General features: G+C 38.4%; 1 protein-coding gene across 1 annotated transcript in view; it reads left to right on the forward strand.

Moving 5' to 3' along the window:
- The window catches only part of dock9b (dedicator of cytokinesis 9b), a 76357-nt gene that overhangs the window by 38559 nt on the left and 13368 nt on the right, over positions 1–24430 (forward strand). Inside the window, exons 6-37 of the mRNA XM_057339083.1 lie at positions 1918–2013; positions 2445–2579; positions 6156–6330; positions 7149–7204; positions 7713–7787; positions 7898–8038; positions 8240–8446; positions 9191–9313; positions 9604–9686; positions 9777–9899; positions 10118–10197; positions 10392–10582; positions 10774–10839; positions 10939–11031; positions 11158–11269; positions 12642–12760; positions 13581–13667; positions 13806–13898; positions 14034–14149; positions 15475–15544; positions 15655–15780; positions 15994–16065; positions 16150–16296; positions 16407–16490; positions 16687–16798; positions 18128–18306; positions 18417–18524; positions 19298–19403; positions 19487–19617; positions 20404–20518; positions 21504–21570; positions 21677–21724. Of these exons, the coding sequence (XP_057195066.1) occupies positions 1918–2013; positions 2445–2579; positions 6156–6330; positions 7149–7204; positions 7713–7787; positions 7898–8038; positions 8240–8446; positions 9191–9313; positions 9604–9686; positions 9777–9899; positions 10118–10197; positions 10392–10582; positions 10774–10839; positions 10939–11031; positions 11158–11269; positions 12642–12760; positions 13581–13667; positions 13806–13898; positions 14034–14149; positions 15475–15544; positions 15655–15780; positions 15994–16065; positions 16150–16296; positions 16407–16490; positions 16687–16798; positions 18128–18306; positions 18417–18524; positions 19298–19403; positions 19487–19617; positions 20404–20518; positions 21504–21570; positions 21677–21724 (3536 nt within the window). The remainder of the gene's footprint in view (positions 1–1917; positions 2014–2444; positions 2580–6155; positions 6331–7148; positions 7205–7712; positions 7788–7897; positions 8039–8239; positions 8447–9190; positions 9314–9603; positions 9687–9776; positions 9900–10117; positions 10198–10391; positions 10583–10773; positions 10840–10938; positions 11032–11157; positions 11270–12641; positions 12761–13580; positions 13668–13805; positions 13899–14033; positions 14150–15474; positions 15545–15654; positions 15781–15993; positions 16066–16149; positions 16297–16406; positions 16491–16686; positions 16799–18127; positions 18307–18416; positions 18525–19297; positions 19404–19486; positions 19618–20403; positions 20519–21503; positions 21571–21676; positions 21725–24430) is intronic.

Below are 24430 nucleotides of genomic sequence, written 5' to 3' on the forward strand. Positions count from 1 at the left end.
CTCGGAAACGCCAGACGGGACCGGCTCGAAGATCTCTGGAAGTCCGGATGGGACCGTCTCGGGGGACTCTGGAGCTGCCAGCTCGTCAATAGCCTCCGGAACGTGAGAGCAGTGCACAGCCCAGACACACCCCAATGCAGCAACCACCACCAGCAGAGCAGCCTCAAAACGAAGAGCTTCAGGACCAGTTACTTCCGGCACCACGGACTCTGGACTTTGGGGACACCGGCCCTCCAATCTGGGGAAGCTTCCTCCTCCACATCGCCCACGGTGAAGGGAGATCCACATAAAAAAAGAACATTCTCCAGACATTGAGCTAAGGACCCTCGAGGACCATTACGGTTGAGTGTGCAATGGTAGTAATCATTAAGAGTATCAAAAAACAGTTCTATTAGTACACAGTCCGGGTATTGAGAGAAATGGGCAATGTCCAGGAAAGTCTGTATATGTTCCTCGAGGGAAGTGTTGCCTTGATGGAGTCGGTCCAAACGACGTACTGCTGGATCCATGCTGTGGTCGGTCTTTCTGTAACGATGAGTAATCCAGGCAGAGAAGCAGATCCAAGTGCAGTGTATATTTAATGAAAATAATACAAGATAAAACAAACCAAGGTAATCCACAGAACGAAGGAGGCACAAAAACAAAGCATGAAACAAAGACCGACACCAAACAAAGAAAACACTAGGGCTTAAATACATAGAAACTAACAAGATAACAAGACACACCTGGAGGAACTAATTAACACTAAAAACTACAAAGGACTACAAAACATGGCACAGAACAGGAAGTAACAGAAAGGTTCACCAACACAGGGGAAACACGGACTGGGATCGTGACAATGCGGTTCTGGTTTCTTATGACAATTCTTCTGGCATCCCTCCTGACTCTTCCCATATCAAGCTGACTTTATTTTATCCAGTTCCGTTTACTATTATTATTTCATTTAGACAGGATGGGCAGGTGAAAGCATTGAATATGCATTGTAAACAAAATACTGTACAGAGTAACGAGAATAAAAGGAATAAGTGAAATATTATATTACAAATTTAAAAAAAATGTGTATGACATACAGAAAAATAGTCAAATTATATTTTTTGGTGGAGGCTGGGTTGAAGCTTTTGAGCGCATTACTCACCACATATCATTCACAAAGAGGTGGATGATCTGTCACATAGTTATGTGGTAATATTTCGTATTGCGTAAAATCTACTGCATTGTAATTAGCGTTTAATGTAATTATTGTCCACCTCAGGAATTTCGTTAGTTAATATTCAGCTGCTCAAACTCAGTGTGTCAAGAGGTTTGTTTGAAGAAGTTATTAAAAAGAGACTCATGTGGTTTTGCTTATTAACTGGGCTTTAGTATGGAAACAGGCAATGAAAATGATATTCACCATAATTCAAAAGCCTATTGCAACACGTGTGATTTCTCTCTCGCTTCTCCACCTTCACACTGGCCTATCGAGAAGAATAAATAAATGATAAGGAACTTACAGCTCATTAGTAATGCGTTTGTGCCTGCGGGACTACATTAACCTTAGAGAAAGAGCAGACACAGGACTCCGCTGTCTCCGGGCTATCTGATCCCCTGATTGGGTTTCACCTACATTTCCCAGAATTCCATCTCAGAGTCTGCCGCTTTGTCTGAGCTCTCTGTCAGGAACGGAGTTTGTTTGTTTAGTTTTAAAGCAGCTCCCTGTAGAGACGAGGGAAAACATGAATAATTGAGAGGGTCAGGTGAAAATGGACTTCATGTTGAAACATGGAGGAAGGCGTCCAGGGGCTCTAATGTGGGAAATGATGCTGGATATCAACTTGTTTTTGTTCGAGCTTAAAGAAACAGATTAAGTCACACTTTGTGTGTTACTGTTTGTGTGGCTCTGGGTGGCATGTTATACCCCTCCCTTGTTTTCTGCAGGATGCTGCCTCATTGGGCTCTCAAAAAGGGGGCGTGTCCAAGCACGGCTGGCTGCATAAGGCAAACATGAACAGTGCCATCAGTGTTACAATGAGGGTGAGTTAGCACGAGTCAACATGATGGCATCCCGTTGGCCATTGTAATGGTGTTGAAGATTTTGTATTAAAGATTATACTTTATTGGCTGGGTTCGAATGGAATGCCGTTTACTAAATACTATAACTATAGTATGCTACATTGTTGTCACATGACCATGAATTTTGACATTATCAACATTATAATGACATGTTGGCTGATTCTTCACAAATTTGTTTTGAGCTAGTTGGGTTGCAGAACAAACACTTGACCCTTAGCTTGGCCCTTAGAGCCAGACAGGAAGTGGGACCTTACCAATTCAGTCCATTTTCCCATGGTCCCCTTCCCCTAGGTGTTATTTTTAGAACAGTCACAAGATTACCATCTCAACATAGCGAATCTGCACTTTTCATGCAACGCTCATTGCGTCTCTTTCTTTCTCTTTGACTATAGTCTTTTAAGAGAAGGTATTTCCACTTGACCCAGCTGGGAGATGGATCATACAACTTGAATTTCTACAAAGATGAGAAAATATCCAAAGAACCCAAAGGAACCATTTTCCTGGACTCCTGCATGGGTGTTGTCCAGGTGACTATCAGAACGTTCCACGATGTCTCATAGTTGAATCAACACCAATGTTTTGTGTAAACATAATCAGTATAGATTGGTTCATGTATGAAAAAAGGTCACAACCAAAAGGTCAATGACACATTGCTTAATGACATCTCCTCATACTTGTTTGTAAGCTGAAACTCTCTGTGTTCTTTATCTTGAACTGAAGCTGGAACATTCCTTAAGGAGGGAGTACTTAAGGATGTTCCAGCTTCATTTTGAGCAAAGGTCTGTTGAGAACATTCGTGTCGCAATGTTGATTATGACAAAAATAATAATTTAATTAAAAGGAAACTCTTACATTTAAAAAATATGTAAATGGTGTAATGGCCATGACATGAGAACATTCTGTTTTAGATTATAACTTTAGTAGGCAGTTACAGTATAACCCTATTTAAAATCTTGTAATATATAATGTTTAAGTCTATGCAATTTTACACCGCATATTTTATGTATTATAACTGTACGTTCACACCGGCGCCGTCGAGAGTGTCAAAAATCGCTTTGGCCGCCCTGCCAACAACGCTGTAGAAAGATTTGTGGACGCTCTGGTGCTCTGACGTAGACCAAAGTTTACAGGGCTGCATTCTCTGGAATCCTCTCAAGCGGTGGACTTCTACGTTCTGATTGGTTGCCGCCGAACCGCGTCATAGCTCATTACCATAAAGTTGACCTGATTTCAACTCTCCGCTGCTCGCTGCCGGCTCACATTGAAAATTAATGACTTCCGGCCATTTTGACGCTCTTGACGGCGGAGGTGTGAACGCACAGCAATACATTTTACTTGCATTAAAAGTGCCTTTTGTTATCATTTTTCCAAGCTCATGTTGTTCAAAACCTGTACAAATGCTTAGTGATGCTCATAGTGATTTGTATCCATACAATGCAAGTCGATGGGAGCCAATGTTGTTTGGTTACCAACATTCTTCAAAATATCTTATTTTGTGAATTTTGTGAATGACATGAGGGTGAGTAAATGATGAATGAATTTAAATTTTTAGGTGAACTATCCCTTTAATATAGTTCTGTCAGGTTCGCTACCGTCAAAAATGATTGAGTTAAATCACTTTGGATAAAAGCGTCTGCCAAATGCATAAATGTAACGTAAACGTAATTTGCTCCTGAGCAACGCTATAATCTGCTGTTAGCTGAATGAATTTTTTAGCGGAAGCTGTGATGGCGTCATATTTCTATAGGTAGATGAGGATCAGCTGATGCGAGCTTGACTCACGTGACCTGCCAGAACTAATGCCATACGCTTGATTAATATAGTAAATGCAGTTGATATTAGAATTCATACTTCTTCACTTTTTCAGTCATGTTGAATGTGTATTGCCCTAAAAAAACTTAAAGGACTAGTTCACCTTCAAAATAAAAAATTCTGTCATCATTTACACGCCCTCTTGTCCTTTCAAACCTGTATGACTTTCTTTCTCCTGCAGAACACAAAAGAAGATATCTTGAAGAGTGTTGTTAACAGCCCCCCATTCACTTGCATTGGTTACAATAGAAGTGAATGGGGGGCTGTGCTGTTCTGTTATCAACATTTGTCAAAATATCTTCTTTTGTGTTCTGCAGAAGAAAGAAAGTCATACAGGTTTGAAAGGACAAGAGGGCGTGTAAATGATGACAGAATTTTCATTTTGAAGGTGAACTACTCCGTTAATGACAAATACAGTCAAGAGGCCAGTCATGAAGATTTCTGGGTAGTAAAGTTGGTGGTTTGCATGAAACGTGAATGTTAAAAATGGCTTTTAAAGATCTATCCACTAGAGAATATGTTTTAAATAATATGCAGTCAACATTACCATTGCTGTAGAGTTTAATTTGTATTGAACCTGGAAAATGTCTTTGAGGTTCATGAGGGCACCTGAAGAATAGATGCTTTGTTTTGCGTATTTACTGCAGCAGCGAGTAGTTTATAGAAAGAGGCTGTGTCTTTAATAACATCCTCATGAGGTTCTTCCTTTGTCTGGTCTAGAGGGAATATCAATGTTTGAACCTTCAGTTCCTCAGATGGGGCTGCTCAGAGTTGTAAAGAAAGATAAAAAGAGAGAGATGAGAAGTCCAGTCCAATTCACGCATGGTTTCTCCCAGGGTCAAATATTTCCACTTTCTCCTGTGGTGTACTCGGTGTGGGTGTGTGTGAAAGCAAGTGTGATAAACATTCCTCAATTCACCAGCCCTCCTGAAAGAATAACTTATTCCTGTGGTATGCACACCCTGTCTTGTCTTTTGTCGACATCTGTTTTTGTACATTTTGCCTGTTTTCCACATTTCAGACAAGAGAGAAACAGCGAACGTTATTTCTAGGTCCAAAGCATAAACATTTCAACAGGTGCTCATGCACTGCAGCCAGTCGTCTGGGAATAAATGACTTTCTGCTTCTGTAGGATAGATACTTTGCATCGTCCAGAGTAATACCAGATTCAATTTAATATCTATTTAAACTGTCTGAAATCATTCTAAATCTGTTTTTTTTTCTAATTTGAATCTGAAATTTGCAAATGAGAATTTCCATTCCATTGTTCTCTATGAAATTAATTGGAAAACACTGCAAAAAACCCTGTAATTTTACAGAATTGTATTTTTTTTTACAGATTTTTCACGTATAATGTCAGAAAGCTGTTCTTTTTACGATTTACTTCTGGCGCCCCAGCTGCCAGAAAATATTGGATTTGTTTACAGTGTAGGCCAATTCCAGCATTATGGGTGTGACATTTTTAGTCAAATTTTGAAATATGAATTCTAAGAGAATGTATTTATTACCAATATATTGAATCATTTGTTTATATTGTACTAAACCCCTGATGATAGTCTAGACATCAGAAAAATATCAGTCTTAAACACAAGTTTTCTACTTTAAAAGAGGCAAATATGCCTGCGTTATGGGTGTGACAAAAAGTGACACATGTTATTGAGGGACAACATACTTTGTAGGATTTTTGTTAATTAAAATGTCAAAACCAGAAGCAGTAATACACAACAAATGGAGAAGGGCATAATTTATGTCATAGGACATGAAATAGTTACTATATTTTAATTTTCGTGTGCCTGTTTTGGAGGAATATGGACCGTTATGGATGTGACAATTCTGTAATGGACAGTTTTTTCTTACCTGACTATGGAAACTATGCTTTAAAAACTTTAAAAACTCTAAAAGACTTCCCATGGGTATTTAAACCTCTAAATATTGAAACCTTTGGTAAAAGTTATTTTTTATCTTAAGGTTGACATTTGCATGGCATTGCCAATACAGTAAGTCTTGTAAGCTAAAGTCCAAAACAAAAAAAGTAAAAAAAAATACTTTCTAGAGCTTTCATAAACTTTACACAGATAACCATAATGCCAAATACCAGATTCTGCAATCAAAAATGTTAATATGAACTCAAACGTGTCATCGTCTATATTAAAAGTGTGACCCACTGCTTATATATCAACAATTACCTCAGTGATTATTTTTATTCTCCAAAAGAATTTTAACAGAAACTAAAATGTCATTGGTCTGATTAGAAATCTTCTCTTCTTCTGTTACTGTGTGTGCGTGTGCAGAACAGCAAGGTGCGGCGTTTCGCGTTCGAGCTGAAGATGCAGGATAAAAGCACTTATCTTCTGGCTGCAGACAGCGAGGGAGAGATGGATGACTGGATCGGCACCCTCAACAAGATCCTCCACAGCAGCTTTGAGATCGCCATGCAGGAGAGGAGGAACGGAGAGCTCCACGATGGTGCGTTTGTGTCATTTACAGTCTGTTTGTGTATTATTGCCATTGCACAGATGTGACAGGTGTGTGTGTTAGGCCATGTAACATGGGTGGAGTTGACCGCTGCGCTCTTGTCTTACTTCTGTATGTGTTCGTTCTGTCGACAGACCACCCGCTCTTTAAAACATCTTATAATCAATCTCTCCACACTCAACAACCATGACGCACACACAGCCTTACATAAACACACACTTTGTTACACTTAACACCTCCTAAACCCTTAGGATTTCACGTGGGAGAGAAGGTTGGGAGTCTTTATTTATGTTTGATAAGTTTCGAGAGAGACAGCTCATTCCTTTCTCTTCCCTGTGTATGAAACAACAAACACATGCCAGCCAATCAGAAAGCGGAACCAAATGGTCGAACCCTTTTGTGTTACAGACATAAATGTTATCTCAAAATGTGCATCTTGTTAAGATACAGGTAAAGATACAGGATGAGTTTACACTTTGAAATAACAGGAGTAAAGTACGTAAGATTTTTGCATTGTATGTGATAAATTTGCTTTTAAAATCTCACAGATTTGCATTGAAAGAGGAACTCAAGCTAAATGAATGTACTAGCATTGGATAGAGGACTGTTTTTCGGCCTGGGATAGTAAACAATCACCCAAAACGCTGCATGTTTCTACCCCATACAATAGCAATTTGATAAAAGCACCTAACAACAGCATAGCAACACCCTAACAACCATCTACAGAGAAGCATCACTTTCTATTGTGTAACACTCAATTCACCGACTTTAACAGTTTTAATACAACATATGTGTTTTCTGTCATACAGAGGATGAGCTGGGGAAGACAGACACTGTGCCGGGGAATTTTCAGGACAGTTTCCAGGTAAACACACACACACACACACACACACACACTCAATTGGCTGATTGTCCAAACAATCATCTACAGTTTCACAGATGAGAACAGTTTGTGTGTGTGTGAAGGACAGCTGAATGAATGGTAAAGACTGCTCCTCAGCTCTTATGTCTTGATTGTAGCGTGATCTCAACGCTGGCGTCCTCGCTGTCTGCCCTTTCTCAACACATCCACAGATTTTTCCACACACACTCACACAACCTCAGCTAATGTTTTCCGACCATCCGACACTAAACCACCCACTCTTACTAACAGATACACACACATACATTTGTGGTTTTTTGCTTTCTCTCTATCCTTCCGCCCTCCTCATCTCTCCTACCCGAAATCTACTGTCTAGACCGTCTTCCTCTCTTGAATATTTTCAAACGTGTATCATAATGCTTCGCTGTAACACAGCCATATTCTGCATTCTGATCTCACAAAATATACTGAAACAGATACACACAAATGATCTCGGTTTTCTTTCATTCAGAGTGCGAGAGACATCGAGTCCAAAATGAGAAGTGAGACTCGTCTCAAGCTCTTCACTCTGGATCCTGACACACAGGTGAGCCAGTTGCAACGAACACACAGTTTATAGTCACAGGATAAACTGCTGTTTTTGAGCTTTGAAATAGTAATGTGTAATAAGTTTGTCTGCGTTTGCTTGGCATGCAGAGACTGGATTTGTCTGGCATCGAGCCTGATGTGAAACAGTTCGAGGAGAAGTTTGGGAAGAGAGTTTTGGTCAACTGTAATGATCTGTCCTTCAACCTTCAGAGCTGCGTGGCGGAGAATGAGGAGGGACCTACTACAAACGTAAGATTGAAACACACAAACGCACACATGCATTTGCAGTTCTTCTATTGTCTTAAAGCTGATTACTTGTTCTTGGTGTTGGGTGTAATGCTTAATAAGACTTTCTCTTGCGCCAGTTTAATGGGCACACGCAAATACGAACTGTAGAGACTTTTTGTTTGTTTTTTAAAAGGTTTCTGCAGCTTTCATTGTCTTCTTCAGGTGGAGCCCTTCTTCTTGGTCCTTTCCCTGTTTGACGTGCAGAACAGCCGAAAAATATCTGCAGATTTTCACGTGGATCTGAACAATCCACTGGTCCGATCCATGATCCCTCCACCTGGCGCGCAGATGAACGGAGGTGTTGACCAACTTCATGGCGAAACACTGCTCTCTGAACTGCCAGAGGGGGCGCTGCAGTACCCTAGAAAAGTATGATTTAAAAAAAGAGAAAAAAGCTGCCAGACAGATGGAAAAATAGATCAGACGGATATTTGCAGGTACACTTGACTCTAGTATGAACAATGTGACGGACAGACAGGGGGCATATTTGTACAATATTTGTTTTTAATGCCTCCTCAGGTAAGATTAAACCATCAAAATATGAGGTGGATCGTACAAAACACTAAATGGGCCAAACACTAAACTTCGAAGTTGTTTACTTTTTATTGTACAAAATGATTTGGCAAAAAGACAAACTATATTTCAGGGAATATGGGGTCCATTAAAATATACAAAAACATTTTTTTCCTGTTTTCATGATATAAAGCATACAGTATATTGACTACGATAATTTTTTTATTAAAAAAAAAAAAAATATATATATATATATTATAAATGTAATACATCATATAATTAATTTATTGTTATAACAATAATAAATATTTTAAAAAAAAATTTGGATGCTCTTATGTGGTAATATTTTGTAGTCATTCTCCTGGGCCTTGACTCAGTAAGCTTTGCGCAGGTGTTTTGTGTCATTTTTTTACCAATCCTTGCTAAATTTTCCCCAAAACTGATCTTCAGTTTACAGTTTTATTAAACTATGCAACATGAATACAAAGCTTTTAATACATCTTTAATAATATATTACATCATTTTTCATTAGGTGGACATCACATTTGGCCTGGACTGTAGATAGGTCAACATAACAAAAGTGACATGTGTATGTTTCAGGGTGTCTTCTCTGTAACGTGTCCACACCCTGACATCTTTCTGGTCGCACGGATGGAGAAAGTTCTGCAGGGAGGCATCACCCACTGTGCTGAGCCCTACATGAAGAACTCCGACTCCAGCAAGGCAATGTGCCCAACACAAAAACACACAACCAAATCAAATGACCCTAATCAGAATAATCAAAACAATATCTGGTTCTTGCATGGATAAAGAAAGGGATTACCAGAGTTTTGAATCTGTAAATTCGCAGACACATCTTACTTTGACCTCTGCTATTTCCTGCCAAAAACTACACTACGATACCAACCCAAACCTTCACGCATCAACCAGGAACATACTGTCTGCCCAGTTCACTGTTAATAAAGCATCTCTTGAGAGCTTCTGGAGAACATTGTGCATGTTTTTTTCCACAGGTTGCTCAGAAGGTCCTAAAGAATGCCAAGCTGGCCTGCAGCAGACTGGGCCAGTACAGGATGCCTTTCGCATGGGCGGCCCGGTGAGCCAGAACCATCTGGAACCTTCGTTCTTGTCTGTGTGTGTGTTTACCGTCAATCTCAATATTGAATCTTTCTGTTCTGTTCCACAGGCCTGTGTTCAAAGACGCCTCAGGAGCTCTGGATAAAAGCGCTCGGTTCTCTGCGCTGTACCGGCAGGACGGTAATAAACTCTCCGAAGAGGATCTCTTCAAACTGCTGGCAGATTTTAGGAAGTTAGTATTCAGCTCATATCATCACTGAGGTGCTGTCTTTTTAACAGCAGTCTGTTGAAACAATGGATTTTAAATGGGAATGTTTTCCAAACCTAATGTTCTCCTGCAGTGTTTTTGCAGCTGTAGGAATGTGTTTGTTAAACCTCCCATAGGGACAGTCTTTTAATCCTCTTGCAGTTCTACATTATACAACTGTATAAATAAAAATATATCCACAGACCTGAGAAGATGGCCAAGCTACCTGTCATCTTGGGTAACCTGGATGTGACCATTGATAATGTCCCTCCTGATATGGCTAGTAAGTATTGAAGTGTTTAACTTGATATCTAATCTCAAACATCTCACTCAACATTCTCAGGAAAATATCATTGTCCTGTTTTTTCCCCCTTAATTTGCTCCAATTTGCATCCCATCCTTGCGTGCCGTGAATGCTTTGCTGTGCTTGGTCGACTGAGACCTTGAGGTCACTAATCTCATCTCGCCATTGGCTAGATTGTGTGACCCCATCCTACATCCCGGTGAGGCCCTCTGAGAACAACGGGCAGAGCGATGGTTTTCTGATGGAGATGGAAGAGTTTGTTCCCTGTATTGCCAAGTGCTCTCAGCCCTTCACCACATACAACAATCATCTCTACGTCTATCCCAAGCACCTCAAATATGACAACCAGAAGTCGTTCGCCAAGGTACCGTAGCATCGTCATCTTAAACCTACATGCATTGCTGCTCATGGCCAAAGGTGCTGGCATACTATCCAGATGGCCAGTGTAATATAGACTCTGTTAACACCAGCTCATCATGAGACCTACACTTAGAGATCACACTCCAAGTAGCGTTCTGGCTCACGGGCTGTCTGTGTTTCTCTTACGTGACTCAGGCTAGGAACATTGCGGTGTGCGTGGAATTCAGAGAGTCGGATGAAGAGAATGCTCAACCTCTGAAGGTACATTTTTCGCCCAGATGACCATTTTTTGTTAACAGTATATTCTACATATTTAGCCCTGTAATGGACTAACACCTGTTTCCCTGCTTCTCTGCCTAGTGTATATATGGTCGTCCAGGAGGTCCTCTCTTCACCAAACATGCCTACGCAGCTGTTTTGCACCACCAACAGAATCCAGAGTTTTATGATGAGGTAATGAATGAGATGCTGTTTAAAAATACATCAAATCAGATGACATAAATCATAAATAAATGTAAATAAAAACATACAGTTATGAATTTCATGACATGTACATTGTTGTATGTGTGTGTGCTGCAGATTAAAATCGAGTTGCCCACACAGCTCCATGAGAAGCATCATCTGCTCTTTACTTTTTACCACATCAGCTGTGACAGCAGCACAAAGAAACGGGATGTAGTGGAGACCCCAGGTACTGTTCTTCTGCAAGGCATGCTGGGTAATGGGGCTCTGTAAAAGGTTCTAGTGCTCTGGAAGCCCTCTGTTAACATTAAAGGAGTAGTTCACCTTCAAAATAAAAACTCTGTCATCATTTACACACCCTCTTGTCATTTCAAACCTGGATGACTGTCTTTCTTCTGCACAACACTAAAGAAGATATTTTGAAAAGCACAGCCCCCCATTCACTTCTATTGTAACTAGAGATGTAACGGTGTGAAAATTTCAAATCACGATTATAGTGAACAAAATCCACAAAAAAAATCACAAATACCATTATTATCGCGCTTTTATCAACATGTTCTGGACATCTCGAAAAAGTACTGATGTTAACCAAATTTAATATTGAGTTTACCTGTTAATGCACTTTTGTTTGATTTACATGAAATAAATAACATTAATATTAGTCATGGCACGTTGGGGGCATGAGGTAAAAGTTTTCCAGTTCAGATTAAACACAACCTTGAGTGAGTAAATCTGATTTTCATATAAACACAACACAATTCAGCAAATCATCTGTCTGAGATTGTGTGAAATGGTGTACTTTAGGACCCAGGAGAAAGCGGCATGACGTCTGCGCTCATAGCAGGGATAGCAGAAGAAACAAGCTGAACGGAGTTTCAAACTTATCATATCACATCATTTAATGAAAAATGAATAGAAAAGATGGGTCTGTATAAATAAATATGAAGTAAACGTGTGTCTGTATATCTAAATTTCCACAGATGTGCACATTTTTGGATTAAAGTCCTAATTATAGTGAAGGACTGTTATCAGGAACTCGAGGGAGCAGACGTGAATAAATTGGTAACATGTCTCGCGTTATTTTGTTGCGAATGTTAATACTCCCGACTCCTGATTTACTCTCCTGACATAAATGAATAAAACGCACGTTTTATGTTGCATCTACGTTAAACTCTTGATAACTTAGTTTGATACTGGACAGGGTTTTTCAAGCCGTAACACTGGTACGGTTTAACGATAATTAAAATATGACGCGGTAATACTAACAGTTGGACGTTATTATCACCGTAAACCATTAAACCGGTAATCGTTTCATCCCTAATTGTAACCAATGCAAGTGAATGGGGGGTTGTTAACAACATTTTTCTAAATATCTTATTTTGTGTTCTGCGGAAGAAAGAAAGCCACACAGATTTGAAATGAAAAGAGGGAGAGTAAATGATGACAGAATTTTCATTTTGAAAGTGAACTACTCCTTTAAAACTGAATGGTTATTCTTTATTTTGATAGTCTACTTTAGACATTAGACTTACTATGACAATACTAACTCTTAATGTCAATTAATTTTACAATATTACACATGTTCTCACTCTCTCTTTCAGTGGGCTCTGCCTGGCTTCCTCTGCTTAAAGATGGACGTGTTGTTATGAGTGAGCAAAACATCTCTGTGGCAGCCAACTTACCAAATGGTTACCTCAGCTGCCAGGAGGGTGTAAGCAAGGTACAGTATTGTAAATCCACAGTCATAACAGAAACATGCCCTTCTTGACAAATATCTCACCCATTTGCTGACCATATGTTATCTGCACATTAAATGTGGGACTTAAATGATGTATGTGTGGTCTAGTTTGCTTTTTGAATACACCTGCATTTCATTATGACTGATGTTTACTGAGTGTAAGTGGATCTTATTGCATTCTATCTGTTTTTTCCATACGTGTCCGGTGGTAAATTGTGTATTTTTACAGGTAGCTTTTTAATAGCTTAAGAAATGTTAATAGTGAGGTAATAGTGGTCTAGCTGTGAAATGAGACATTGACATACAGTATTAGTATAAAGCTATAAAATTACCATGGAGAGTATACTATAGCTTTAATAATTTAGTTTTGGGAAAATGTATTAATAAATGTTTGCGTTCATATTGAGATCTCTGATTTTTTTTTGACAGATTGAGATATTGTTGAAACAAAATATTGTCGTTTATTTGTACAAATCTACTGCTCAATATTTCCAGTTAATATTGTTTTGTATTAATAAAAAAAAGTTTTTTTTTGTCTATAAGCAAAAGTGAGCACAGTTTAAGAAAGAGTTGAAATCTGTTGTAAAACCCTGGAGTATTGCAACCGTAATCGATTTTTTTTCTCAGGAGGAGAGGCAGAGAAATAGGAAACTTATCCAAAAATCGTCACTTTTTTGCTGTTCTTTAACGTTTACTCTCATTACTGTCTACCCGAAACATTAACTTCAAGACATTATGGTCATTTGTGATGTATTTTGGTTGGAATAGATTTTATAAACATACATACACTGTTTGTTTACAGCACTCCAGTCCTGAGATAAAATGGGTGGATGGAGGACGTCCTCTGTTCAAACTTTCCACACATTTGGTCTCTACCATTTACACTCAGGTACATCTATATACATCCTTATGTTGATCTTATTAATATCAGCAAAGTAAAATTTAGCCAAATACAGATTATAAATTCTTTTTAATCTGGTCCCAATCAATAAACTTGAATTCAATTACCAATTCTAAATCTCTTCAGGATCAGCATCTGCACAACTTCTTCCATCATTTTCAGAGTAGTCAGTCTGTAACTCCACGTCCAGCTGAGGGCGAGCTTGTGAAATACCTCAAGGTGAGAAGGTTCTACTTCTAAGCAGATTTCCTCCTGTTTGTCAATCCATCGTTGAAAAAAATCACCATTGTTGGTCATCAAAAATGATTATGATATACAGTACCCAATGACGTGACATTACCCATAATTCCTCAGAGTCTCCATGCCATGGAAGGTCATGTGATGATCAAATTCCTGCCGACTATTTTAAACCAGCTGGTTCATGTTCTGACAAGCACCAGTAATGAAGATGTGGCTGTTAACACCACCAGGTGAGAAACAAATAAACAGACTCCTTAAGTGCATTTTTTTACTTCTGCGTCGAATCTACGCGCCGTAGCCTTCGCAGAGACGCGAACCCTACACCGTAGCCTGACACGCACCTCTCCAAAAATGTAACAGCGCGTCAATGCGACGCGGACCGCAAGCGATGTGATTGGTCTGCTTGATCCCCCTCCCTTCAGGTCAAACAACGCCGCGATAGCGTCGGGTTTACTCATACGCATTTACATTTATTCATTTGGCAGACAATTTTATCCAAAGCGATTTACAAGTAGGATAGCATATGAACATTTTGTCAACACTAAACAGTACCGTTAGTTTACAAGGCCATGCTACTAGGAGGATTAAAGCTGGAGTAAGCAAGGGAGAGAATGAACAACAAGACAGTTATTGGTTAGTCAAATAAATGCGGAACAGGTATGTTTTGAGCTGGTTTTTTGAAAGTTGTGAAAGATGCTGCAGTTCGGGATTTGGTGCCTCGCTGTGATGGAACAACCAGGCGTCGCTCATTTTGAGACCGAAGAAAACTAGAGGTGCAGCGCGTTCTGGATCATTTGCAATGATTAAATGCTTCTCAAACAGCGTACACAACGAACCGCTTCTTCGGCTCTTGTCTTGGTTACACAAGCAACACACCTGTGGACACTGACGCCTAGTGGCCATTGCCTGTCGACGCGGACAACGGCACACAAGTATAAACGAAAACCGGCGCGTTGCCTACAGCGTAGAGGCTACGGCGTAGGTCTGACTCAGAAGTAAAAATCCTCGTTTAAGTCTCACACAGTGTTGGGTGTAACTAGTTACTAAGTAATTAGTTACTGTAATTTAATTACTTTTCCGTTGAAAAGGTAAAGTAAGGGATTACTCTTATTTTTTCTGTAATTTAATTACAGTTACTTTTGATGTAATTAAACTAAATACTTTGTGTAATATATGTGTGTGTAATAGTGGAATTGACATCAAAATTCAGAGTCTAACTTTAAAATCTGAGCTTTAATGTATAATTCTCACATTTGTAATTCTTTGGTCAGTTAATAAGAGTACTTTATGTAGTTTAATATTATTTATTTGAATGAATTTAAAGAGCCCTTTCATGCCTATCCTTGAATCACTAAACTAATCAAGGTTGATATAGGATATAGAAAGTAATTAGTAATAAGTAACTAAATACTTTTTGGAGAGAGTAATTTGTACAGTAATCTAATTACACTATTGAATATGTAATTAGTAACTAGTAATTTATTACTTTTTGAGAGTAACTTACCCAACACTGGTCTCACATACTCATATTTTCCATATTTCTTCTCACCTGCAGGGTCATGGTCCACATTGTTGCCCAGTGCCACGAGGAGGGTCTAGAGCACTATCTAAGATCATATGTTAAAGTAAATAAAGTTGTACATACAATATATTTTTTTCAGAATATTTTTACTGCTATAGCAAGTGTTGAGCAACACCGGCTAAATGTAAATCCTGGTATGTTTGGTTTTTCCAGTATGTCTTTAAAACAGAGTCCTACTCAACTAATAATGGTAAAACAGTGCATGAAGAGTTGGCCAAGGCTATGACTTCCATCTTAAAGCCTTCGACTGACTTCTTAACCTGCAACAAGCTTCTCAAGGTACTGAAAATACTTTTATGCATAAGGGTTTACTCCTCAGTGGAGAATCCTATCATTCTCCAAATAATCCAGAGAAAAAACCCCTGAACGTGTCTGATGGTGTCAAGATGTTGAATTAAAAGAAACCTATTTGGCCTCGTGATAAGTAAGTCATTCTCTAAAGATGAAGATTCCAATTCCCAACTGAAAAATACTGCTGTTGTGTTTTTGCAGTATTCGTGGTATTTTTTTGAAGCCTTGGTAAAGTCGATGGCTCAATACCTGATGGAGAGCGGCAAGGTGAAGGTCAGGATCATTCCATAATTCTTTAATCTCTGTAGACACATTTGTCTGGGCTGTGTACAGACTGTGTTTTTTTTATACGTGTAGCTGTCCAGGAACCAGCGGTTTACGGCATCATTCCATCATGCTGTGGAGACGTTGGTGAATATGCTGATGCCCCACATCACACATAAGTATAAGGACAATCTGGACGCTGCCCGTAATGCCAACCACAGCCTGGCTGTCTTCATAAAGGTACAATGCGGAGCCACGCTGATTCGATCCTCTGATAAAAAATATTGAGGAATATTTGATCATTGGGATTGTATTTCATTCATGAACGTTTATTGACTTCTCATTTTCAGCGCTGTTTTACCTTTATGGATCGAGGATTCGTCTTTAAACAGATAAACAATTACATCACCTGTTTTGTGCCTGGAGATCCCAAGGTACACATTTATAATAAAGTACAATAATTTAATAAACTCAACCTTAATTTGTTATACAGTATAATGTGCATTTTAGTATATACTATATAAAGTAAATAGGAGACCTAAGATTAAACATAATTTTGTGAAGGTTGTATCATTTGTCTATCATTAAGGGATTTTTGTTCTTTAATATCAATGTCTTTCTGTCCTGCAGACGCTGTATGAGTTTAAGTTTGAATTCCTGCGGGTGGTGTGTAACCACGAACATTACGTCCCCCTCAACCTGCCCATGCCTTTTGGAAAGGGCCGTATTCAGAGGTTCCAAGGTAAACATACAGCTTCTTTAGGACCTTGTTATTGGAACCTTTCTCCAAAGGTTAAGCTGTTCATCAGGAGAATTCAGTTTATTAGATTTGATAGAAATCTTCTTTCCTCTCAGTTGCCTCTGTCCCTCAGGCTGTTTGTACCGAGTGCTCATGTATGTCATCTGCTGTGCTGCTCTCTTTCTCTCTTCCGCTGTCTTTCTCTCTTTCTGCCTGATAGCTTTTCTTTCTCATAATAAGGAGGCTCATGCCAGATGTGTAGGTGAGCAGTCCTGCTTGCCCCGTGACTCAGCAATGTTTGCGTCTGGTCTTAAAGGGATAGTTCACCCAAAAATGAACATTCTGTCATCATTTACTCACCTTCGAGTTGTTCCAAATCTGTATAAATTTCTTTGTTCTGATGAAGAAAGATATTTGGAAGAATGCTTATAACCAAACAGATCTTTCCCCCCATTGACTCCCATAGTAGGAAAAATGACTTTTTCATTTTTTTTTTGTTCTGTTGAACACAAAAGAAGACCTTTTGAAGAATATAGGACAGCAAACAGTTCTGCTGCACTTTTGACTACCACTGTATTTTTCATCAGAAAAATAGAAAATTTTTACAGATTTGGAACAACTCGAATGTGACAGAATTTTCATTTTTGGGTGAAGTATCCCTTTAATAAATGACACGGCCCATTGTCTGTAGCATTCATGTCTAGAGCCGTGTTCCATTTTCCTAGTGTGAAAGGGTCAGTTGTACATGTAAACTAGCTCATTTATCAGTTTAGATGATCAATGATAGTTTTTTTTTGTTTGATTCATCTTTTTGGACATTGAGTCTCACTGTGAAATATTTACTTGTGTGTGTATTTAGTTTCATTGTGACTTACTGTATGCACCTTAGTTATTTTAGCTTTAAGTCATTCTGTTATATAGAACTGTAGGGAAGTTTTGTTTGAGACATGATTTAAAAACAAACATTTTTCTCAGAAATGCACAAAATATTTTTGCGCTGAAAATTTCGGTCACACTTTATTTTAAGGTCCAATTCTCGCTATTAACAAACCATTAACTACGACTTTTGCCTCAATAAACTCCTTATTTGCTCCTTATTAATAGATAGTAAGGTAATTTTTAGGTTTAGGTATTGGGTAGGATTAGGTACTGTATGTAGAATATGGTCATGCAGAATATGTGCTTTATAAGTTCTAATAAACAGCCAATATGCTAATAATAGGCATTTTAATAGGCAACTAGTTAATAATGAGAATTTGTCCATAGCTGGAGACTGACTGCTATATCTATGGCATCTGTAATGGCTTCCCGTCTCTTCCCGTCATCTTGCAGATCTGCAGTTGGACTACTCCCTGACTGATGATTTCTGCAGGAATCACTTCCTAGTGGGCTTGCTGTTAAGGGAAGTATGTGGAGCCCTTCAGGAGTTCGGAGAAATCCATCAGATCGCCATTCAAGTGCTGAAGAGTCTGATGATAAAACACACTTTTGATGACCGCTATGCCTCAAAGGTGGGCTATTTAATGCGATGCATAATTCTAATACAAGTCAAAGATAATGCCGTATTTCTGAATTTATTTTAACTCATAGATACCTAACCTGTGTATATGTGCATATCTAGAGCCAGCAAGCCCGGATGGCGACACTGTATCTGCCTTTGTTCGGGTTGCTACAGGAGAATGTTCACCGACTAAATGTGAGAGACACATCTCAATGTAGCACCAACCAGGTGAATAATGCTTTTTTGAATTCTATCATTTAATCATCTCTGTATTATTATTATTTAGGACCTCAGATGCCAGCGGGTGGGCCGGGTGGGTTCAAATATATAGAACGACTAACTGAAGTGTATAATGTCTCTCAATTAGTGTTTCACCCATGAAACAACATAAAGATAGTAATGAATAATAATAAAAAATAGATTCTATAGAAAATAATTTTATAAGATATTGATTGTATTTTTACAATATACAGTATTAGGGATATACTGTATATTAGGGATAATATGTTAGGGATGTCTTCGTTATTTAATATACTGTATGTTTGAAGTAGGTTTTTTTAAACGATTAATCGCGATTAATCGCATTCAGACTAAAAGTAATAAATACAAATATAGAAATTTAAATACAAAATAAATATGCATAGTACACAGACATACTGTATATTATGTACACACAAACTTTTTTCTGGATGGGATTAACCGCGATTAATATTTTAACAGCCCTAATTTGCACAAGTCTTTAAAACAAATGATTGCAGCAATTGTTTAAATGGTTATTTTTCACCAACAAATTGGAGTAGAAACATAATGTTCATGTTCATTTTTGTTAAACTCAGTTTTATTTGAGTGTTGATAATAAAACCACTTTCATTGTCTAGTTGATTAAATAAGCTCTATTTTAAGTAAAATGACTATATTAAATAAAAAGTCTAGAATAATACTTATTATTAAATCGTGTTCATGATGGAGACAAGAAAAGTTTGCTTTTTACATCTGTTTAGAACGGGCGAGATGACCCCAGCATCTCCACGGCAACTCCCCAGAAGCCTGTTGGTAATCTTGACAACAGCCTTCATAAAGATGTGTTCGGGGTCATCTCAGGCACTGGTAAGTGATTGGTTTACATTTCATGTTTTTATCTGTACATGATTTTATGAATGAGTTATGATATGAGTTCTTTCTGTGTGCAGCTTCTCCTCACACCTCCACGCCCAACATCGGCTCTGTGCGCCATGCTGATTCTAGAGGCTCTCTGGTGAGCACTGACTCTGGAAACAGCCTCCCTGAGAAGACCAGTGAGAAAAACGGCTCTCTGGATAAGGTAGAGCAGATACGGAACTGATATCAATGTTGCCCAAAATAAATACATTTGCCTTGTACAGTTCTAATCCTCTGCGTTTATCTGTTCAAAACAATATTAAATGGAGGTATTATAAGTTCATGAGCTCCTTCCTTCATAACATTTGCTTACTTTACCTGAAACTATTATAAATGTGTGTTTCAAGTTCATTTTTTTGTACATTTTTGGACATTAGATGTACATTAGTACATTTATATTTATAATAGCTGTAAAAATATAAATAATTGTTTCCCTTATCATGAGTAACTGTTATCATCCTCACCCTCTGACCTCTTAGCCGAAAGAGAGGTTCACACGTAGACACACCCTCACTGTGTTGCCCCTCCCCTCTGAACCGGAGGACCCCGCCCCCCTCAGCCGTGCAGCCAAACGTGTCACGATGGATTTTTCACTGCTCTCAAGCCCCGCCCTCTACGACAACCACACTAACCCAATTACAGACACCATACAAGTAGAGCAACCCTAGAGTGTCCCCTTCTGGGGAGTGAACCTGCGTGTGTGCTTTCATCTTTATTCTTTGGACATCATGAGGGTGTTTCATGTATATGCATGTGTTTCGTGCATGTGTTCACTTTCGCTATTAAATGATAAACTGAGAAAAAATCCTCTTTTGCCATTGGATGGCAAGGCTTTGATGGTCCTCCTTCTGCTGTGATGGGTTCTTTTGATGTTTGCTATTATATACCTGATGTGTTCCGTATATGTTTTATTATGTAACTCTAATAAGTGTATGTTTGTGTATGACAGACCCAGTCCGCCTCTGCTCTGGGCAGCTCTATGCTACGCTGTGATAAATTGGATAGAGAAGAAATCAAAAACCTGCTCTTGTGTTTCCTCCATGTCTTAAAGAGCATGTCTGAAGGTAAGCGCTCGACCATGGAGCAGGTTTCTATGGGCACTTTTGGCCTTTTTGGAAATGAACCTGACAAACCCCTTAGTATGTTTTTTTACACATTGGCAGTGTCCAGTAGTGAGTAAATATAGAAGCATCAAAGAAAAATTCTGTCTTTATTTATCACTGTCACATTCCCGCCACATCTGAAGTTATGTATTTTAGCTATTAACATTTAACAGCAATTGCTTAACTTGTGCAAATGATGGTGTTGGAAATTACATGGCCAGGATTTTTAGAACAAAACTCCTTTATTGTGCAAAGGCGTATTTCATAGCCAGTATTTCATGTTTTGTAAATACACAATGAAATAATACTTTTACACTTTTTGTGGGAGAAAAAATGGAATAGGGGAGTAATTGTTTGTTGTGGTGACACTGACACACGTAACTGTGGGATAGCCATAGTTTTTGAAACTCAAACAAAAATTTGAAATGGATTATGTTAGAATGTCATAGTTTCAAACATGCAATTTTTAATTTTAGGGGTAAAATAATCAAATATATACTATATCAATTCAAATTCAAATCAAAGTTTTGCATTGTTGCAAAGCAGCTTGACATGCATGGCGAAAGTAGCAACAGAATTAAAGATTATGAATTATTATGTGTTATAATGAAAACTATAGAGAACAGAGAATAGATTAGAATGCATGGTATTATTGCAATTTTCTGTACGTTGACGAAAAAACCTGTACATTGATGAAACTGTAGTGTGTTTGTGGGTCACATTTTTCATCGGATGTGGATACTAGTAATACTAACTGTAAAAATGACTGTCCCTAAAACATTTGAGAAGTAGCAAAAATAAAGTATAGTGTACAATAAACTGTCCAGTAGTTTATAGTATATGTGCTTTTTTAAAGTGCAATGTTTAATTCAATAAAAATCAAATCCACGTAACTGATACCTTTGATCACCTTTGATTACTGATTTTATCACATTTGATTTTACAGATGCCTTATTTACATACTGGAATAAAGCCACAACCTCTGAACTGATGGACTTCTTCACATTACTAGAGTAAGTCATGCAATGCAGTACTAATCACATCAGAGTATCAAAGTACTGAGGTTCTGTAACTCAATACTCAGCACTCACTTTATCTCTCTCTCTTTTTCACACACAGAGTGTGTCTGCATCAGTTCAGGTATATGGGCAAGAGATTCATTGCCAGGTAAAAATATTTTGCTTTTTTCCTAATTTTGGGTTATTGAGTTATTGATTGGTGAATAGTAGACATTGTTTCAGGAACACAGGAAACATCAGTAATTGTATTGTTGTTTACTTGGATATTAAAAATCAAGTATGCACGACTGCTTATGTGTGTATATGTTTTATTGGCTGAAATGCGGGCGAGGGTTCAGTTAGTCAGTGATACTGTAGCATCCTGGCACCCCTGAACAGGGTAAGAGCTGTGTGCGAGTGTGTAAGTGTCTGTTACTAACAGCATGCTCACTTATTATTTCCACTAGTTGAACTAACTCACTCATTGCTTTGTGTGTGTGCGTAACCAAAACATTTCCACAGTATGACTTTTTGATCTTAGAGCAGGAGGACAAGGCTTTGTAGTTTGTTGAGTTATTAATGACCTGCATATTTGATGTCCATTAAAAACAAGAACTACAGTCTTAATGTGCTTACACCTATGTGCTTACATCATCACATCTCCTGCCAGGCACGCTGGAATGAGGTGTAACCCAAGCCTCTCCAGGTTTTAGTCCACTTAACCTTAGTCAGCTTATATGAAAATATAAATTTTAGTGTGTCGCATTTTAGTGTGGCCTGGTGCTAGACTGGATAGACTGGAACATATTCTGGTTGGGCAGATCTATAATCAAAGTTTATTGCATAATCAAAGTTTTTTTTTTCTGTGAATAAATTGACAGATCACTATTAAGTAGATAGCTTAAATAAGTATTTAGTATTTAATAAGTATTAATATTTTTTATTTAATTTTAATTGTCAGCTGGATATTTTTGAAGGGAAAGACCCTGGGCCCTGGACTCAATCTCTAAATTAATTGATAATTAACGATGAAAGGTTTTGTAAAAATGTCTAAACATAAATTACAATGGTCAAAACTTGATATTGTATCTCACTCCCAAATCGGTGTGTAACTGTAGCGACATCAGCATAGATTCTGCCTTTTGCATGTTTTGACATCATAACCCACCCGTCTTTGGTAACCCATTCCTAAACTTCTTCCGCTGCCCACTGTCTCCTGCTGTCTGGTCAACATACAACCAGTCATATGACTAATAAATGTAAACAACAACATCTATAGCTCTGTATGAACCTTAAAGTCCGAGTAAAGTGACATTGAAATATGTGTTCTGAGTTTGTCACACAACAGAAAAGTGTGTGATTAACCACCCAGCCAAATTTGAATGGAGAAAAAAACATCCAGGTAAACAAAAGAAGTTATCAAAATCTTGGAAAAACAAGCAGGACTCTCTGCTCTCAAACGCTGGGGGCGTGTCCGCTGTTGGCGCTGAAGCCACGCCCAGTCGAATCACTCAACCTGAGTTCCCAGCCCAGTAGGCTGTATGTGAATTATGGGAATATGTTACAAATAGCAGCCGGCAAAGATAGCATTTGTGCAAGGAGGCAGCTTAAAGAGACATGGCTTCATAGGCAGCGTAACGGAATGAATTATAAACAGAGCATCTTTGCCACATATTTAAAAACTACAATACTAATTTCACGCTAGAAATGCAATCAAAAGTTATTGAAAGTGAAAATGAAACAAAACTATCCTCCAACAGGCGTTTCGGCCGCCATTTTATTTTTTCGAGCTTGAGCCTTCTCGACCAATCACGTTCCTCGCATGTTGTTATGGAAACGACAGGTCTCCGTCATTGGTTAGCTGTGAAAAGGTGCTTGACAGGACGTTTTTTCAGAAAAGTGGATCTTTTTCCAACCTCAAAAGACGCAGAAAAAGATGCTGGCGCTGGCGTTTTAAAAAAGCGATCAGGACTTTTTTGAAAACATGGTTTACTCCATAGGGTTATCATTTAAAACAGACGCTAGCAGCTTCAAAAAAGAAGTCAAGTGTGAACACTCTATTTGTAGTGGTTCTCTCTTGTGCTGATAACGTAGATGCTGGGATTGCTGATAGCGAACCAACCGGGTGGATTATCTGCTCGTGCTCGTCTCGAAATTTGTTAATTAAACATCGTTTACTGAAGCAGTTCGCGATCACGCGCAGTGATCCTCCTTCCGTTCGCGTCTGCGTTACCATTTGCTTGTTATTTAGCGTGAGATTTCTTTAGTTGGGCAGAGTGAGAGCCTGAAAGCGTGTGTGAAAAGCGTACAACCCTGAGCTTGTGATTGAGCACCTGATGCTAGGCGCTCTAGTGATAGGGGAGGGGCCATGCATGCTCGGACAATCCATAACCAAAAAATCCTAAACAGAGAATTGGCGAAAAACTGTTTAACGGTTTAACTCCACAATTCAGTACTACATACTTCTGAGTCTTTGTAATGTGTTTCAGCAATACATTTGTAACACCTATAATGTGTTTAGAAACAATTCTCAGAATTCTCTTTACCCGGACTTTAACATTATTTTCACTAAAGTGTGCACAATGTGTAGCTTACTGCATGAATAACCTGATAACATCTTTCACAAACTATGTTTAACATCATTCAAAAGTAAGAATAGAGGTGCCACCTTACTACAATTTATATATTACTGTATGTATTATTTTATAAGGCATATAGTGTTAGACGATGAAAACAGGTGATGTAAAGTAACTTTTTGAATGATTAATAAATGATTTATAATTTTAACAAATATGTTTAAAATTATGTACATAAGATAAAGACACAACAGTGGCCTGGAAAAAAATATGTTTTATTTTATTTTTAATGGTTCATT

The sequence above is a fragment of the Triplophysa rosa genome, linkage group LG7 (assembly GCF_024868665.1).
Source record: "Triplophysa rosa linkage group LG7, Trosa_1v2, whole genome shotgun sequence".
In the NCBI taxonomy this organism is placed as follows: domain Eukaryota; kingdom Metazoa; phylum Chordata; class Actinopteri; order Cypriniformes; family Nemacheilidae; genus Triplophysa; species Triplophysa rosa.